The sequence below is a fragment of the Chionomys nivalis genome, chromosome 1 (genome assembly GCF_950005125.1).
Source record: "Chionomys nivalis chromosome 1, mChiNiv1.1, whole genome shotgun sequence".
Lineage (NCBI taxonomy): Eukaryota > Metazoa > Chordata > Mammalia > Rodentia > Cricetidae > Chionomys > Chionomys nivalis.
The window spans coordinates 36646016-36665169 of NC_080086.1; the positions used below are offsets into that span (position 1 = coordinate 36646016).

A 19154-nucleotide genomic window follows, 5' to 3' on the forward strand; every position below is an offset into this window, starting at 1 on the left:
GGCCAGGCATTCGACCTGGCTCTTATATGTCCTGACATAACCAGACTGCATCTCCCAGGAACTGGCTTTTTTTTTTTTTTTTTTTTTTTTTGGTATGGGGAAGGAGGGTGACTTCAGTTCTAAGGGAGTCTCAGAGAGCTCACTGTTCCTAGTCACCACCTGGGTACACAAGCCTCTACCCATAGGGGAACCCAGAGTCCAATGTGCAGTCATCCCCAAGGGTCATAGGGTCATAGGACACTGCTCCCCTCTGCTGTGACCTCCACCATGGTGCTATGGTAGCTGCAGTATTGACCCTGTGCCACCAGAACCCTGAGAGTTGAGTTGAGGGTTCCTCATCTGCATGAAGGCTCTCTCCGGGTCTGTAGGTGAAAGGCACCCTCTAGTGGTTGATTGTAGATATTACCGTGACAGCTTCCTGGAGACTGGACTGGTGCCCTTAAGAAAATGGATTCAAAGATAAGGATGAGATGGCCCAACATCTCTGACTGAGCAGGGCCATGCAGGCTTTGGTGGGGAAATCGCACAGCTGACCCTGAGGTTCTTGTGTCAGATAATGTAGAAGGGCTGGAGAAAGCCCAGAGCCGCACCCTACCAGGCAGAGGTGAGGTGGCAGAGACAGCAGGGGAAACACAGGGAAGGTAGATAGGCAAGGAGCTGTGAAGCATTCAGAATAGGACTTCCTGGAGGGGCGTCCATGGGCCATGGGAGGGTCAAGGGTAGAGCCAATGGTGAGGGACAGGGGGCTCTGGATAGAAGGAGATCATGTGTGGGAGAAGTTTGTTCCAGACACCATGTGACAGGTGTATGGGAGACAATGAAGGGGCCCCAGGAAGACAGATGTAGAAGTAAGAGAACAAGACCTTAAACAAGAAGAGACTGGGTAGGATTCTGGGGCCAAGAGAGCCTGGAGGAGGGGGCCCTCAATGTTCCACAAAAGTCACAGCTGGAGGCTGGAGAAATGGTTCAGCAGTTAGGAGCACGGGCTGCACCGAAGAATGGATAAGGAAAATATGGTGCATTTACACAATGCAGTACTACACGGCAGAAAAATATTATGACATCTTGAGATTTGCAGGCAAATGGATGGAGCTAGAAAACATCATGTTGAGTGAGGTAACCCAGACCCAGAAAGACAAATATCATATGTACTCACTCATAAGTGGCTTTTAGACATAAAGCAAAGAAAACCAGCCTACAATCACAATCCTAGAGAACCCAGACAATAAAGAGGACCCTAAGAGAGACATACGTGGGTCTAATCTACATGGGAAGTAGAAAAAGACAAGATCTCCTGTGTAAACTGGGAGCATGGGGATCATGGAAGGGGGTTAAAGAGAAGGGGAGAGGAAGGGAGGGGAGCAGAGAAAAATGTATAGCTCAATAAAATCAATAAAAAGTTTTTTTAAAAAAAGAGCACTGGCTGCTCTTCCAGAGGATGCAAGTTCAATTCCCAGCACCCACATGGCAGCTCACACCTGTCTGTAATTCCAGTTCTAGGGATCCGATGCCATCACACAGATATATATGCAAGCAAAATACCAATGTATATAAAAATAAATAAATAAAATATTTTTTTAAGAAAGTCACAGATGAGTTTAGAGAAAGGAAGGGGGTGAAGGTGAGGCCAGCTCTAGCTGCTGTGGGCAAGGCCTTTGGCTGTGAGGAGAGGAGGATAAAGGACCAGCTCCTCCAGTCAGTGCGCACAGAGCTTATTCTGTCCTGCCTGGGCCCAGAGCAAATCTGACAGCGTCCACACCAGCATAGTTATGGAGATCACCTCTGTGTGTTTGTCTTACTTCATGGACTCCCTATCATGATCGTGCATTTATTTTGGAGTCATAGTTATAAAAACCCCTAAGATATAAGATGATGGAAGATAAGCTGGAAGTGGGAGCAGAGCTTGAGGACACTGTCTCCAGGACAGGGAGACTTGAGCCACGGAGGCTGAAGGGCAGAGGCAGCAGGGAGCTAACAGGTTGGGTGCTGGCTTCTGACAGGAGGGAAGTAGGCAAGGATGTGGCTGAGTCTCCCAGAAGTCAGGGAGCTGTGGCCATTGAGCCTGTGGGCCCAGGACTGAGGTAGGCAGTTCATAATGCTCTCCACAGATGCTTTAAGAACCTGCCACACACATGCGCAGAGCACCAGAGCCGGGGCAGCCTGCAGCCTGTGATGGGATTCTGCTGACAACCTGCCCTCTGGCTCTGGTGGCTCACTACGTGACGGTCCTGTCCCCGCCACTGTTGTAGGATTCCCCTCTCAAGGCCGTGCAGATGCTTTGGGTGAACCTCATCATGGACACGTTTGCCTCCCTGGCCCTGGCCACGGAGCCGCCCACCGAGACTCTGCTCCTGAGGAAACCTTACGGCCGCAACAAGCCACTCATCTCGCGGACCATGATGAAGAACATCCTGGGCCATGCCGTTTACCAGCTCACACTCATCTTCACCCTGCTCTTCGTGGGTGAGCACCCCAGAACTCACCCCTCCGTGGCCAGGTTACCAACTTCCAGATACACCCTGGCCCACATCCAACATCTGGCTTTGCACATGCCATCCTGCTTTACTCATGGGGAAACTGAGGCACAGGAGGAAAGTGTCGATTACAGCACACAGGGAGCCAGAAGCAGCCACGCCCTGTCCCAGGCTGGCCGACCTCCAGGCCCAGCTGTAGGGTTAAGCACACACCAGGCAAGGTACAACATCCAGGACTGATGAAGCCTTGTTAGCCCTGAAAGCCAAGGCCCTGGACCAAGCAACCTGCCCCTCCCCTGACTCTCTCTAGCAGCTTCTCCTTGCCCCAAGATGTCTTCATGTGTGTTCCTGGGGAGGGACACACAACCTGCTTGCTCTCTGTTCCTTCCTCAGTTCCTCCAGCCACTTAGAGAGCCAAGTGCCTTTGCCTATGCCTTTGTCAGCTTTCCTTCATTAAAATGAAGTCCCTGAGATCATCTGGACTCTCAGTGTAGGAGGTCATATTCAGATGATGCCATTGTTTTGGGCCATTAACAAGACAAGGGCACACAGTGAAGAAAAATTCCTCAGGAAGAAGAGAGCGGTGTAGGCCCAGGCCCCTGATGGCCTGAAACCTCCCACCAGGCTCCACCTTGTAGAGATTCACCTCCCTTAGGGCTAGAAATGTGGTCAAACCTTTGCTCAGTGTGTATCAAGCCCTTAGTTCCTAAGCACCACAAAAAGGTCGTGATGGTGCCTGCCTGTAATTCCAGCAATTGGGAAGCAGAGGCAGGAGGCTCAGAAGTTTAAGATCATCCTTGGCTACAAAATGAGCTCCATGAGACCCTGGTTCCACCACCTCCCCAGAGCACCATAGCCTGGGCAACAGGTCTCAAATACGCAAGTCTCTAGGACACATTTCTTAAGCTATAGTGACTTACCTCAAGGATTTGTGTCCTCCCAGTACATTGGTAAGGAATGTTACTGTGCAATGCAGGTGGCAACAGAAAGGTTACAGGCCCCAAGCCATTTATCATCTAGGACAGTGGTTCTCAATCTTCCTCATGTTACCACCCTTTTAATATAACCCCTGATGCTGTGATGATCTCCAATCATAAAATTATTTTCATTACTACATCATAACTGTAATTTTGCTACCGTTATGAATTGTAATTTAAATATCTAGTAAGCAGGATAACTGATATCTGACCCCTGTAGAAGGGTTATTTGACCCCTAGAGGGGTCATGGATCACAGGTTGAGATCCACTGATCTAGAGACAGGATCAGCTCCCTGAGCAGCACCTCGGGCTGCACTCCGCCCCGTCCTCTGCCTTAGCCTTGCCCCACCCTCTGGCTTGGCAGGTGAAAAGATGTTCCAGATCGACAGTGGGAGGAACGCGCCCCTGCACTCACCCCCCTCGGAACACTACACCATCATCTTCAACACCTTCGTCATGATGCAGCTTTTCAATGAGATCAACGCCCGCAAGATCCATGGCGAGCGCAACGTCTTTGACGGCATCTTCCGGAACCCTATCTTCTGCACCATCGTTCTGGGCACGTTTGCCATCCAGGTATCCAGCCCCCACCTAACCTGGGCTGGGCAAGGCAGTGGCTCCCCAGCCCTCCGTGCCATCTCCGTGTCTGTCCCTTCGATCTCTGACCCGCAGATAGTGATTGTGCAGTTTGGTGGGAAGCCCTTCAGCTGCTCTCCACTCCAGCTGGACCAGTGGATGTGGTGTATCTTCATCGGCCTGGGAGAGCTCGTCTGGGGCCAGGTCAGCGTGGGGGAGCTGGGGGTGGACAAAAGGGGCCTTGAATCAAGGGAAGAAGATGAACAGCAGGGTTGGTCCTGGCTGTGATATGTCCATACCAGGGAAAGCCATCCCCAACACCAGGCATCATAGCAATGCCCTCATGGGTACCAGCACTCTGATTTTGACCTTTTGTCTGTATCTCACTGCTGCTTGTGTTTTCTATTTTAAATTATAGCAGTGTGCTTTAACTTAGGTTTATGTCCAAAGGCAATGCCATGTTGCTGGCATGACTTGCCTTAAATAGAAGCTTATGAAAAACTTAATGTAAGGAGCATGATGCTAAGGCACCAAGCTTTGGCCTGCCGCAGCTCAGAACCTGAAGCCAGCGTGCTGAAAGGGGCATCATCTGGTGGTTTCCTAAGGGTAGAGACCTGATGGCAAAAGCAGGGATACATCCTGCCATGTTACAAGGTGACTTGGGGAGCGCCTATGGTCTCTGAGCATCTCCTAAATTGAAGGTGCTCTCTGATGGCCACTCCGTCTCTGAGTCTAGAACATTCTTCCACCTGGCTCATTCTCTACATCTGCCCAAGTTCTAGGCATCCATGTACACTTCATGCATGCACCACATCCACACCACACACACCATCACATTGCTGATAGCTGGAAATCTTAGTTGCCTGACCCAGGACACTACATAGGAGAAGTGTCTTTGCCCCATAAACTGAGCTAAAAGGACTTTATTTCCAGTATGCCCAACATCCAGGACGTGGAATCATCATAGGTCTAAGATGATTTTCTTCTTCACGTTGTCCCCAGGCTAGAGTAAGAAACTCCAGCGGTGAGTCAGGTATGGTAGCACACATTTGTAATCCTAGCACTCAGGAGGTTGAGGCAGGAGGACTGCATATTTGAAGGCAGTCTGGGTTACATATCCAGACCCTATCCCAAAGAAAAAAATAAAAAGGAAGAGAAGATGGCGATGTCGTGGCTACTTGTATTGTGGTTCACTCCTTTAATCCCAGCAGAGGCAGGCAGTTCTCCGTGAGTTCGAGGCCAGCCTGGTCTACAGAGTAAGTTCCAGGAAAGTCAGGGCTACACAGAAACAAACAAAACAACAAACAAAAAATGCACTAAATTTGATTAGGACCCTTCCTCTCTTTCCTGGGCACCCTGGGACCTGCATCCTGAGGGGTCCCTCAGCATCCAGGGGAGCAAACTCACGAGCACTAAGACTGAAGCACTGACCCTGAACTTCCAGAGAGCCTGAACATGAGGTGCAGCCCTTGCCTGCACATGAGGGGCCTCTGATGTCTGACTCTCAGGCCTCAACACGGGGGACAAGCACTTCAGGAAGAATTAGAATGAATGCATCCCACATACATCCCTGAGGGCCACTCACAGAAGGGTCTGCACAGCAGGTACACAGTACCTGCCTGGGTCCTCAAACCCAAAGCTGCCCCAGCCTTATCAATAGCAGTCCAGAGCTCAGCAGGGGAACATGACTTGCCCTGGGTCACATGACCCAGGTATTCCTGAGGTATGCCAAGTCACAGCAGCCAGTTCCTCAAGGCCACATTGTCTCACTCTCTTCTTTGTGTCCAATAATTGGAATAAAACGACCATTAATAAGAACCAATAAACCGAACTGCCGTGGCGCATGCTTTTAATCCCAGCACTCGGGAAGCAAAGGTAGGCAAACCTCTGTGAGTTCAAGCCCAGCGTAGTCTAAGCTAGTTCCAGGACAACTAGTGCTGTTATGCAGAGAAACCCTGTCTCGAAAAATAAGAAGAGGAAGGAGAAAGAGGAGGAGGAGGAGGAGGAGGAGGAGGAGGAGGAGGAGGAGGAAAGAAGAAGAAAAAAGAAGAAGAAGAAGAAGAAGAAGAAGAAGAAGAAGAAGAAGAAGAAGAAGAAGAAGAAGAAGAAGAAGAAGAAGCAATCCAGTTAGAATGGGTGATGGGTTATAAGTTATAAGGGGAGCTTCACATGTGACTAGGAGACAGATAAGCAGAAAAGGAGGGAATGGGACTCAAGGACCGAGAAGAAAGTCCTCATTCCTGACCCTTTGCTGGGTATATCCCTTGCAGGTCATTGCCACCATCCCTACCAGCAGACTCAAGTTCCTGAAGGAGGCGGGGCGGCTCACGCAAAAGGAAGAGATTCCTGAGGAGGAGTTAAATGAAGACGTGGAGGAGATAGACCACGCAGAGCGGGAGCTTCGCCGTGGCCAGATCCTGTGGTTCCGGGGCCTGAATCGGATCCAGACACAGGTGCGGGGAACTCCTAGGACTGGGCCAGACTTGAGGGTGTGGCCAGCGTGTTCCATTGCACCCTCACGCTCTGATGTGAGGGAGGGTGGCCATAGGAGCCATGTCCATCATACAGTCTCAGAAGAGCCCTCACTAGCCCTCCAGCCACGAGTGCACACACACATCACTTCTGCTGCACAAGCAGAGTGCAGCCTCAGGAAGACCATTATTTCCTCAGACTAGCTGGGGGTAGACATGAGTCTCAGCCACCATGGTTTTCTAGAGGGAACCCTGAGAGAATGGGGGTGGCTAGCAGGGCTGAGGTGAGTGAGGGGTTCTATTGTGAGTGGCAGCCATTATGAAGGGAAACTGACAGCCAGGGAGCTACAATCACCTTTACAGATTTGCACACACACTCTGCCTCTGTGAGGGTCTCTGAGCATTGGCCTTGACTCTACCCAGATGTGGAACAGAGGTTAAAATCCCCATACACAGAGGTACACATGCGAGCCAAGCTTACCCGTGAGAACATACGAGCACAGTGCCTGCCCAGCTAGAAGCAGGCTTCTGCCTCAGAACTAAAGCTTTGCAGCCACTGTGTGGCCCGTGGTGGTACAGGAAGGCCACACACGTGCACATTCCATGTTCTCCCAAGGCCCCCATGCCTGGGGCAGGTGTAGTTAATGAATGTGCTGTAGGAAACCAAGGAAGACATTGCCCTCAGATCCCTCTCCCAATCAGTCTGGGCAAGTGACACATGGATCAATTGCTCCATTTCCATGGACTGCAGCAAACCCCTCCACTGGGGTTCCCTGCACCCCACAGGGACTCGTTTGACTCATATAGCCCTGCGCTGCCCACTTGGCATTTAGGGGAGTGGAGTTTAGACTCACAACTGCCTCACACAGGCCAGGACTGTTCTGCTGTGACCAGGACCCTGGCAGCCCCTATTTCCTGGGAGGGTAGGCCTCGCAGTCCTCACACCTCAGGAGGACTGTAGTCCCCTAGTGATTGTAGTCCTGAGTGGGTGCGAGTAACTGAGTCTGCCCTCCCTGACCTCTGGTTTGGGCCTGGTACTGTGCCGTTTATACCTCTACCAACTGCATGTCATTCCTTAAGAGCAAGAAATAGGACTTACCCAAGGTCACCTAGCTAGAAATAAGGAGAGCCAGACCTTGGCCCAAAGTCCGTACACCCCAAAGTCTCACCCCATCACTCGGGCTCTATGTCTGAAGCCACTCTTCCATTCTGATAGCACCTCCACCCCAATCCCTGGGCCACTATTGAGGGAAGAGGTCACACCCCATTCCCCCTACCTCCCACCCCTGCTTGGGACCCCCCGGGGCCTACAGCTGGGTCCAGAGCTGAGCAGACGTCTTTCCGAGCCTTGGAGTCTGTCTGGCATTTTTGTTTTAAGTGGTGTTGTCCTTGTCGCCGTGGCTGCGGCTGTTGTGTGACGTTGCGCCCGTCAGTTGTGTAGCTGTGGTGTTCGTTTCTTCTCGCAACTTGTCTCGTTCTCTCCTCCGTTGCAGATTGAAGTAGTCAATACTTTCAAGAGCGGGGCCTCCTTCCAGGGGGCCCTGCGGAGACAGTCCTCCGTCACCAGCCAGAGCCAGGACGTAGCCAGTCTCTCTAGCCCTAGTCGCGTGTCGTTATCCAATGCTCTTTCCTCTCCGACCAGCCTTCCTCCTGCTGCAGCTGGGCGTGAGTGTGACTCCTTACCGCCTCCGCTGGCACCACCAACGCCAGCTCCTGGGCGGGCAGGCGGGCAGGGGCCGGGATTCCAGAGGACATGGGGGGACAGGGGTCACTGTGAGGCCCAGGGGCTGAAGGGCCACAGCCACTGAAGACAGGTTCATTGGTCACAAGTCCTCAGGCAGTTGTGGGGTTAGCTGGGCGTCAAGTACTGTAACTAGCAGCGGGTCACAGGTCTGAGTCTGTCAAAGGATCACACCATAGTCAAGAAGGTTCTAGAATCCAAAGGGTCCCAGTCTGCCTCAGCACCCAAGGCCAGAGGTACCAGTCACTGAGTCTCTTACCTTGTCAGGAAAAGCTTGACCTAGAGGGAAGTGGTCAGAGTTCACTGACTGAGGTCTTGTAGTCAGCCAAAGGGTTAATGTAGATCACAGTGTAGAAGCCTCGCAGGGGTCACAGTCACAGTGGGAGCTCAACACAAGAGGGACCACGAGCCGAGCAATCACCCAAAGTCCAGTGTCATAGACACAAATGACAGACCAAGGAAACCACAGCCCTTCAGGATCTTGGTGTCCTTCCCTTGCATACTGAGTGTACCAGCTGCTTTACTAACCCTTCCCCCACAGAGGGTGGAGCACGCTAAAGTCCCGACACCTTCCTGGAAGAGACAAGGCTCCCGTTCCATCCAGCTGATCTCAGGTCGAAAATGGTAGGGCACACACATCTTAGCAGGGTGACAGCTAGTCCCAAAAAAGCTGGTCTAACTATGGTATCCTTTTCTTCTTATCTGAGAGGTAGCCTGGGACTCTGAGCACCTCTTCATCTTCCTTCTGCCAAGCACGTCTGCCCCTACCACCACCTTTGACCTAGGGCTTCTCATCCCTGGCTCTGTCTAAATCTTTGCTGAGCCTCTCCGGGGCCTTGGGTGCCTCCATTCAAACCTTCCCAGAGTACATGGAATCTTAGTTCCAGCCTCTTAACACAACACAACATGTGTGCTGCCCTAGCCAGCCTTCAGGATCTTTGATGAGAAAGACTCCATCTCTTGATGCATTTTAAATGGCCCCACCCCATCCCAACCCAGAACACCCAGCGTCACCCCTTCCTACCCCCCTGAGCAGAGAGGATGTGTGCGCAGGTCCAGGGTTCTTCCACTGGAGCCCTCCAGCAGAGGGCACAGATCACTGAGAGCCCGCTGATAGTCAGTCCGTGCTGGTGTCCCACTACCATCCCTTGGGGACTGCCCTCCTTGGCATACACGATGACGAGGCTGAATAGTGGTCTCCTGTTGTCAAGATGAGCCCAGATTAGACGGAGGCACACGTGAACAGATAGTGTCTGCATCACCTTTGGGAGTGATCCATGTTCAACCGGCCTTTCCTTACTCCCCACCCCATCAGTCCAACTCTGGTCTTGCTTGAAGAGTAGCCACCAGGTGTTCCCATGGAGACAGCCCTGAGCTCTGACTGCTAGGACTCTGGCTCCAGGGCACAAGCTCAATTTTTTTTTTTTTTTTTTTTTTTTTGAGACGGGTTTTCACTGTGTAGCCCCTGGCTGTCTTGGAACTCACTCTATAGACCAGGCTGGCCTTGAACTCTCAAATTTCCTTCTGCTTCTGCATCACCCGTGCTGGCATTAAAGGTGTGCACCACCACCACCTGGCCAACAAGGTCAATCCTTTATTCATCCTGGGTCACCTCTTTCCTTTAAGCAAAGTACTTTGCCCTAGGCACAACAGACGTCACTTGGCGTTCCCAGGCACCCATGTGCCCTTGAAGGGCATCCTTGGCAGCCCCTCAGCTTAGCCCTCTCATGCTAGAACTGAAAGCTGTTCTCTCATCTCGGCAGCTTTCTCAGCCCTGCTTCTGCACCAGCGTAAAAGTCAGCAAGGAGGCCGCTCCTGACACACTTCTACAGACAGGCCTGTGTATCCCGTTCTCTTGCTTCCAGACACACCCATCCCTCCTTCATTCCGTGTGACCCTAACTTTGGAGCAGTCATTTTAAGAAAGTCTACCTGGGGTTATACCAAAACTTGTCTACCATCCTGGCCCATGATCCTTAATTCCCTCTCAGGGCTGAGAGAGAAAGAGGTCAAAAGCAAACTCGGTCACGCAGCCTCCACTCTGTCTCCTCCCTAGACTCCTTAACAGTCTCCCACTTATTCCCTCTGCTCTGAACTCCAGTTTGTAATTCTTAGTCTCTTTGGGCCCTCCACTGGGTGCGAGGTCTCAAAAACAATCCGACCATTCCTTAGCAGGGTGCCCTGGCTCTTAGGAGGACCGCCACCAGTTCAAAGACGCATTTGGATCTCCAAGATCACAACTGAATGTCACGTAGACATCCCCTTGTCCTCTGCTTGAGTAGTTTCTGTACCATCACCTCTTCTGCTCTCCTGGGACTCTGAGGGCCCTCTAGATACTACAGAAGCTTCCTTTAGAGGTCAAAGTGCTTTCTTCCCATAGGAAGGTATGACAGAAAACAGAAGGGTAGGTGGAACTCGGTCACCAGACTCTCTGAAGGATCTCCCCAGCAGAGGACTGGCCGCATACCTGCCGAAGGAAATACCTGACTCTATGTGCCTCGGAGGGAGACAAATCTCTCTCCTTTGTGTCTTTAAGAGTTGATCATAAAGAGCTGGGATGAGGAAGCTTCTGTTGGGGGACTCACTGTGCACCCCTCACAGCGGTTAGATGGCCCCAGGCAAACACTGCACACGGGGAGACATGGTCAGTTGGGATGGGACCAGAGCACTCAGGAGAGAACCCAGGGGAATTGCAAGCTTTTCTCATCCTGACTCAAAACTGAATTTGGTTCCCACACACACAGAGATCCAAGGACAAACCACTGATGCCAGGCACTTGAGCGCCACCCAACAGCTCCACTTCCTTTACCTCACGTATCTCACATGAGAGGAGTTTCCCAGGGTAGCCAGAGACACCACTTGGCCAAGACACACGGCAAGGGGACCAGCAGGAGTGTGTTCTGAAGCCCCCTCATGATCCACTCCAAACAGGCTTGACTCTATAGCACAGAGGATGGTATTAGATCTGGGAGCCAGTGCTGGTGCCCAGAGCCTTCCAGAAAGGGAGCACCCTTCCATCACCCTAGGTGTGGGGAGCAGTGAGGGTGTATCTCCTGGTGTTCCTCTAGCCCACAGAGGCATAGAAGTGGTGCCTCCCCACTGGTCATCCAGGACAGCACCAGCCTCATTCATCCAGGCCAGACTCCCCTTCTCAGCCCCTCGGATCCCTCACCGTCTCAAGCCGTCTCTGTCCTTAGTAAGTCTGAAGAAGCTCCACATTGAACACTTCAGCCTCACTATGCCAAGGGTGAGACTCTTCACACACGCACGCACGCACGTATGCACGCACACAGTCCCAGGTGCCCCCATGCCCCTTTAGACTTGGGTTTCAAGAAATGCCAGCATGTGGCATCTGTGGTGAGGAGCAATGCAGACATGGCAAAGAGGAAAGCTGGGTTTCTCCTTAGCATTCTGGTAACTGATTTGGTGCAAGCTTGGGTTGGCAAGGAAATGGCTCGCTTCTGGGGGGGACCCTAGAACTCTCCACTGTCTGAATATTCCATGTCTTTGTTTCCTAGAGGGCTAGAGAACCCTGGACACAGAGTTCAGCAAGAGAGAGTGAAATTAAAAGAGGTTGTGAGTCTTTAACCTTGAGCCTGAAATGAATGTGAATCAATCCCAGACTCTTGGCTTCCTGGAAGCCGGGTAAACATTCGAGTATGCGAAGCCCACCTCAGAACAAGGCTTCTGCCTCCCTAGAGACCCCCAGGCTGTTGAAAGCAAACATCCCCAATCCCACCCACTGGCCCCACCTTGTTCCCTGGCCCCATGTTCCCATGAGTCCTCCAGTCTTCTCTCCTGAAACCCCTCTTTAGAGTAGGCAGGCAGGAGAGATGAAAGATTTTTGCTTTTGTTTTTTTTTCCTTCCCCCATTTTTTTTTTCCATTTCAGCTGCAGAGAGAACCGAAGTGGAGTCTTGAGATGGCCATGTCGGGGTGTCCCGAAAAGTCTTGTCCCCACAGTCCTGTCCAGAGCAGTTCATTCTTTCTGTTGTCTCCATGCCAGGGGGGGGTTGGAGGGGCCTCATCTCATTGTGTGTTGTCCCCTCTACGTTGTCAGTCACATGACAAGGGCCTGCCACCATCCCTTAACTCCCTTCATATAGTAAGCATTCCAGCCAGCCAGTGTCTTTACGGCAAGTCAGCCTCAGAAGGCTGAGTGCCAGCTAGGACATTTGCACTCCCATTTTGCAGATGAGGAACCCAGCAGCTGGGTTTTGCCTAGAGTGTGTTTGCCTAGCCTGCAGAAGGCCCTGGATTAGATCCTTAGTCCCTAAGAAAATCAGTCGAGAACAGAGGTGAAGAGAGTGAAAAGTTCAAGGTCATTCCCTGATACCAGCCTGGGTCTTATGACCCCTTAAAGCAAACAAATAACAACAACAAAAGACAAACTAAGGCGACAGCGCTTTTATCATTGTTTATTTGTTTGTTTATTTATTTATTTATTTATTATTTTCAAGGGTGCAATGGCCCACTTATCAGATCATTAAAAAAAAAAAAAAGTCCACAGAAGCTGCACAGGGAATCCAGAGACAAAGTTAGTTGTATCACGGAACACCAGCACTCAGCCTGCCTGGCTCCACTGGCCCCAGCTTGACAGCTTTCCTGGATTCCTGCAAGCGGAGTTTTCTGGGGTGGCTAGTGTATACAGAGGAGACAGGACAGACTGCTCTTCAGAAGGCAAGCAGAAGCTGTAGCTCAGAGAAGGCTGATGGCAAAGGAGGAGAGTTGACTGGGGAAAAAAAGAGTCAGACAGCACAGCCCAAGCAGGCAAGCGATCAATGCCAAGTTGAATTCTCATCACTGCTGTTGACTTAGCTTAGAAACAGAAAGTCAACCCTTCGTCTGTGACACAGCCTCAGCAATCAGAGTCATCTAGAAGTTTCCTTTGGGAACAGGGATTTCCCTAACCATGGCCCACAGAGGAGCTCCCTGGTATAACTGAGCTCTAATCTGGGATCCAAGAACCTCCCTACGAATGTCTCTGGCAGGCCTCCTGTCCCCATGGCCAAGGCCATGTGACCCTCAGCTGTCAGTGACATCAGGCCATCTTGTGTTTTCTCTTTTGCCCTACTCTGAGCCAACACTAGGAAGAGAGCAGGAGACATCTTTTTTCCAAGTCCCATAAGTCCCTTGAGACACAAAACATATTACTGTCCTTCTGCACCCTGTAAGGCAATTTAGAACACAACCAGATACATTCTGTGGCTCTTTACCGCTAAAGAATGAGGAATGGCCAAGCCAGGACTTCCACCTGGTCCTTCCTGATCCAAATCCGGGGCTCTTTGTAGCTTTGGAGACCAGAGGCCAGGCTCCTCCCATTTTTCAGAGGAGAGAATAAAGGCCTGGGCACCTGAAGTTCCTGGCTTACCCACTATGGTGCAGTGCCAAACCTCCTTACCCTACCCCACTTCCCAAAACCTGAAGGGAATCTGAGAGTTGGCTGTCCACTTCCGGACTGTGTCTTTTGGTTTATGGAGATTTTTCTCTTTCTTTTTTTTTTTTCTTTTTGGTTTTGTGTCTTCAGAACACAAACAAAGCAATAAATCTCAAACTCCAGGCAACACGGGCGCCCCTTAGCAATCTGCAATGGCTGGCCAGGGCTTTGAGCCCATACTCGAGTGTTTACCTCCCAAATGCATGAAGGAAAGAGGCGCTGGGCACAAACAACTTTGTTCACATTGTGCAGGCTTCCAAGTGTAGCTGTGTGTCAGTGTGTGTGCGTGTGGCCCCTGACCCCTGTGGCATGCTCCCTGCCCCCAGCGTCCTGTGTGCGCTCCTCTGTGCTTCCTGGCTGCCGCAGCCCTGCACCTCAGAAAGCCTTCCCTGGCTTTGCTTTGCTCTGCTGCCTCAGCTTCATGTCCCCTTCTCTGTTTGGCCCTCGTGTGTCTTCTCATCCCACCTCATCCGATTGTCTCTCCTTCCTGTTCCTTCTCTGTGTGACCTGTAACCTGTTCCATGTGGTTTGGTTTCTTAACTGTGTGTGGTTTTTGAAGATTCACTTTTTTTAACAAATAGACTCTTTCCTACTCCCCCACCACCACCCTCAACCCCCACCCCCTGCATGGTCAAACTCTGCTGTGACATTAACAAGGCTCAGTCTCTCACTAGGTCCGGTGCCCTTCGGAGTGGACCATGCTCCCGTTTACAACTACCCAAGCATCTCCGTGATGGTGCTTACTACAGTCCCCACTAATACCATAGTTCTGACCCAAACCAAAGCCACTTAAAAACCAACTCATGGATGCAACCCCCAAGCCCTCTACCATCCATCCCCATCGATGCTCATAATACCAGCGACTGTGGATCCCAGCCGCCCGTGTGCCCTCCCTTCCCCCAGCCCTCCTCCAAGTCCCAGGGAGCGCCCAGCCAACTCCTGACCCTTGTGTTTCCCTTGCAGATCCGCGTCGTGAAGGCGTTCCGTAGCTCTCTCTATGAAGGGTTAGAAAAACCCGAGTCTCGAACCTCCATCCATAACTTCATGGCTCATCCTGAATTCCGGATCGAAGATTCCCAGCCTCACATACCCCTCATCGATGACACCGACCTGGAAGAAGATGCCGCGCTCAAGCAGAACTCGAGCCCGCCGTCCTCGCTCAACAAGAACAACAGCGCCATCGACAGCGGGATCAACCTGACGACCGACACGAGCAAATCAGCTACCTCTTCAAGTCCAGGGAGCCCCATCCACAGCCTGGAGACGTCGCTTTAGCTGAGGCCCCTGTCGCCTGGCCACCCTCATGGACCTGCCGCCATCCGCCTCCGGGCGCACACCCTTCCAGGCACCGACTCCCCGATGCAGCAAGGAGCACTGGGCAGAACACACACAGCAGAAAGAGAACCCGGTTCCACCCACAGACCCTTTCTCTGGCTGCCATGCTGTTTGAACTCTTTTTCACTCCTAGGTCATGGGCAGGGTTGCCCTGGGGTCATCTGGAGCAGAGAGTGGCGTGGGTTTTGTTTTGCTTTTGTTTTTCAAAAAATAATAATAATTAATTAACTAATTAATTATTTAAAAAAAAAAAAAAGAGCCCTTCCAGGCTCCAACCCAGACACCAGACACGGACCAGCCATGCACCCGCCAGCCACTACGTCCCCAGCATGAATGTACCTGGACACTTTCAGTCCCCTCTCTCATTTGGTTCTTGGAGGGTTGGGGAGGGGATGTTTTTGTTTGTTTTCTTAGGCGGGAACTGCAAACAGACTGCTGTTCATTCAGTTCACTGGTCTGTGAGGTTTCAAATGCTTGCCCAGCATGGTCTCAGATGTCTAGATTAATTTAATAACTTTTTGAAATCACAGAGTAGGTTTGCACCAATGGAACCCAAGAACTCCATGGACACTCATGAGGTTATATCCGTTTCTTTGTATCTATATCAACGTATACTTCTTGGAGACTGTATACGTGTATATAGATAAGTAGATATTATATATATACATATATATATATACATGGATATATAAAGTTCCTTTGCCGGCATGTTGCCTTGTTTCTGCTTAAATTGCTCTATTTTAACTTATGTCCTAAAAGAAGAATGTAATTTGTTTACAAACCTGTAGATAACGTCTTTGGATATTTGTGTGGTTTAAGGACACTGGTGGCTAAGATGCTTATGAACAGCTCGGCCCAACAGACACATCCCCCTGGATTGCATCCTTGAAGATTTACAATAGCCATGCTCTGATTTTTGCCTGCTATTTCCGTTCAATAACGTCACTACTGTGGGAAGCTCAGGCAGAAAGCCAATGGCTCCCAAGGATCCATCCTGAGGAGCTAAGCAACACGCTCCACCGTAGACGAGGGAGAAGAGGAGAGAAGGCTTCCCGGGTTTGCCACACGCCCGACCATCCAGGTCCGAGACGCCAGCGTCTGTAGTGCACCGGTAGAAGGCTTTTCTCTCAATGAAACTCGCTTGAGTTTACAGAGAGCATTTCAGAACTGAGTTGTCTTTGGCGCTGTCTGTGACTCGAGGTAGTGTTCACATATTACAAATGCTATTGTGTTGATTTTTTTTTTAGTTAGTAATTTAAACATTTCTTTCCTTATATATGGCAGCATAGGCACTGCCGACATACTGGATGAGGGTCGGTACGGCTTGCTGCTTTTGTTTTTTTCTTTTTGAAGAATAGCCTTTTTTCTCTGCACTATTTAGATCCGAATGAACCTTATGATGTGTACATTGAGATGTATTCAGTGTGATTTTTAAACCAAATTGTCTTCCTGTAGTCACAATATATACTGTAGCCTTTTAACAGCAAGCCCTGCTTTCCCAGACAGAAAGCCATTCTGATATCTTCCCATATCACAGGTGAGAAAAGGTGGCTATTCCCTCCCCAACAATAACAGCACTAGTAGTCCCACTCAATAAGAGCTTGTCTGTCGGCCTCTTAACTGCTAAGCACTTTGTGGGTCTCAGCTTTTTTTCATAAAAGAACTTTTGTATTTAATACAAAGTTTGCTTTGAGACTTTTCAGCATACAATCTTTTTCCATAAACTTGTACAGTGCAAAAGACATTTTGAATACCATGATCGATGATGTCCCGTGCTTCGAGTGAAACCAAACACTTCCCGTCTCACTTGTGAACGCCATCCTTCACCCCACCTTCCCACAATTGCTCCTCGCTCCTCAGTCTGGCCCCCAGCCCTCCTCCAGGCCCAGAGACCTCTTCACTAAACAAGATGACAGCCACTTGGGAAAAGAGCCATAGTCAGCTGGGAGGGCCCACGTCTGGATGGCTGTGGAAAAAACTTGAGTTTTGGTTTGGGGTTCAAAGTTCGCCCATCCCACCTGGCCACAATCTTTCTGTCAGGAAGAATGTCTTGAAGGAATCTGAGTGTTTCCAGGAGAGAGAGCTGCCTCTCCAGCAATGGTGGACCAGCCCTAGATGTACTGCTGGATTCCATACAGACACCATCAGAGCCAGCCCACAGTACCCCTCCAAGGAGGGAAAGGAAATCTGGGGCAGCCTTGGAACAGGATAGATTTTTGGTTTGGAGTTTGTCGTTGTTATTGTTGTTTGGTTGTTTTTTTTTTAAGGGGGGACTCCTTTGTCACATTTTTCATCCTGCCCTCCATTCAGTCATGCCTCTGTGACCTCATTCCATGCCACCAGGGTCCTTGGGCTTCGCAGCCAGGCCTCAAGGGCAAGCAGGAAGAGGTTCTCAGAGTAGAGCCAGTTTCTCCAACAGGGAGCAGAGGAAAGTAACAAGGAGGCCCAACATTAGCATCAGCTTCCCGGTGTCAGGAATGAGGGGCAGCTCTATGCCCTTCACCCTCACGCTCACCCTCAGTCATCCACACACGCATACACCTACACAGGAGATGGTTGGTTTATCAGAACCCACTGTAGTACACAAAGCTTGCACTTCAGCGTCCTATATCTAGCAGCATGGGGTACGTTTGGCAGTTCACCCCATTAGGGGGTCAATAATTTATGACCATTCATCTGTTTTTATGAATTTTTTTATCTAGACAATAATTGTAAATAAAGAATTCACCGTCTCTGCTCATTTAATACTATGCAATGGCTATGCTTTCCACGGCTGAATCTTCTGACTCACACATGTGTTTCCGGTGTGTCTATGGTATTTAAAAAAACAATCAAACAGAACATAGAAAACCTACTCTTTTCTAGTGTGGGAACTGCCCCCTTCTTTCCTGTCGGGACTAAGTGCATCAACTCCCCATCCCCCCAGATAGATGAGGAACAACACGTGAGGCCCCTGCACTGTGGCTCTGGATACCCCAGAGTCGCCTCTCTATGGAGGAGGGTAGGAAGACTCAACTTGCCACTCACAGTTTCCAGGACTCAGGAGCAACCCCCATTTCTCCGCCCACCCTTCACTCCCAGCCTCATCCCAACCACAGCACAGAGCCCACTGGAGGAGGATGCCCTCCTTTTGAAAGTGGATATGGCACTGACTACTCCCAAGTCGGAACCCACCCTATCCTGGCTCCTCTGGTTAATAAAGAGCCACTGTGTCCCCATGCCTGTTGAAAAGCCACCTTTGCCACTCCTGATGTCTTATATAGGCTTAAACTCAATTCTGGAGTTCCTCATTTGTCCCCTCATCTGCTGTCCCCTCTGGCCACGTGTTTTAATTATTGCCCCTCGCAAATATTTTTGTATGTAGCAGGGAGTGAGTCCTTGTCCCTCTGCACATATCTCCCCTCACATCTGTTGCGAGGAGACGTTAAAACTTTGTCAGATCCTCTTCCTTCTGCCCTTTTCTTACCCCTCACACTGGGCCCTGTTACTCTATGTACCCCCTACCCCCGACCCCCATTGCAATCACTGTCCCATCAGGACAGACAAAACAGCATCCTGAATCCTGGGAAGCCCTCAACTTACCTATCCCCTAAGCTCTGGAATTTTTAGGAGAGGCTACCAAGCTCCACCCAACAAGTCACCTCCTGGGGTTGTGCCAGGGTAGGTCCCCATGTGCCCCTTGCCTGGACAGGAAAGGGGGACCTCTCCCAGACCCTGTACTAAGAACATTCAGCATCAACCAGAGCCATTCTGCTGGGGGACAGTTCCTGTCTACCTTTTCTAAACTGGCTTTCGGTTATTTTATTTTGGTTACTTGAGGGTCACCTCTTATTAATTCAAAGTTTTAGCACCTTTGGGATACAAACATGTCTTGTCTGGATATCTTGGCACCATTGGTCCCCTCCCTGCTTGCTGTAACTATAGGAGGCTGCTAACTAAACCACACACTGACGAGCCTTCCACCCACCTCTCTCCTGTTCGAGTATCTGAAACCTCACCCTTAGAGAACCCTAGGAGCAAGGATACTTCTTGAAGCACCAAGGCCCCAGTGAGACGTTAGGCATCTCCAAATATTTTCAAAGGTCCAAATGAAGCCCTCTGATTTAATATATAGATACAACTCACCCAAGACATGGGACCCTAG

General features: G+C 50.5%; 1 protein-coding gene across 8 annotated transcripts in view; it reads left to right on the plus strand.

Annotated features, from left to right (window-relative positions):
- Positions 1–17760, plus strand: part of Atp2b2 (ATPase plasma membrane Ca2+ transporting 2) — a 327316-nt gene extending 309556 nt beyond the window's left edge. For 4 of the 8 annotated variants that reach the window (XM_057792733.1, XM_057792682.1, XM_057792700.1 and 1 more), the window contains 5 exons: positions 2250–2463; positions 3817–4028; positions 4125–4232; positions 6299–6481; positions 14639–17760. In XM_057792733.1, coding sequence (XP_057648716.1) covers positions 2250–2463; positions 3817–4028; positions 4125–4232; positions 6299–6481; positions 14639–14950 — 1029 coding nt within the window. In that variant the 3' untranslated portion in view covers positions 14951–17760. Of the gene's footprint in view, positions 1–2249; positions 2464–3816; positions 4029–4124; positions 4233–6298; positions 6482–7992; positions 8169–11757; positions 11813–14638 lie in introns of all 8 variants that reach the window. The other 4 variants (XM_057792708.1, XM_057792725.1, XM_057792742.1 and 1 more) reach the window with 3 other exon arrangements.
- Positions 17761–19154: the final 1394 nt, after the last annotated feature.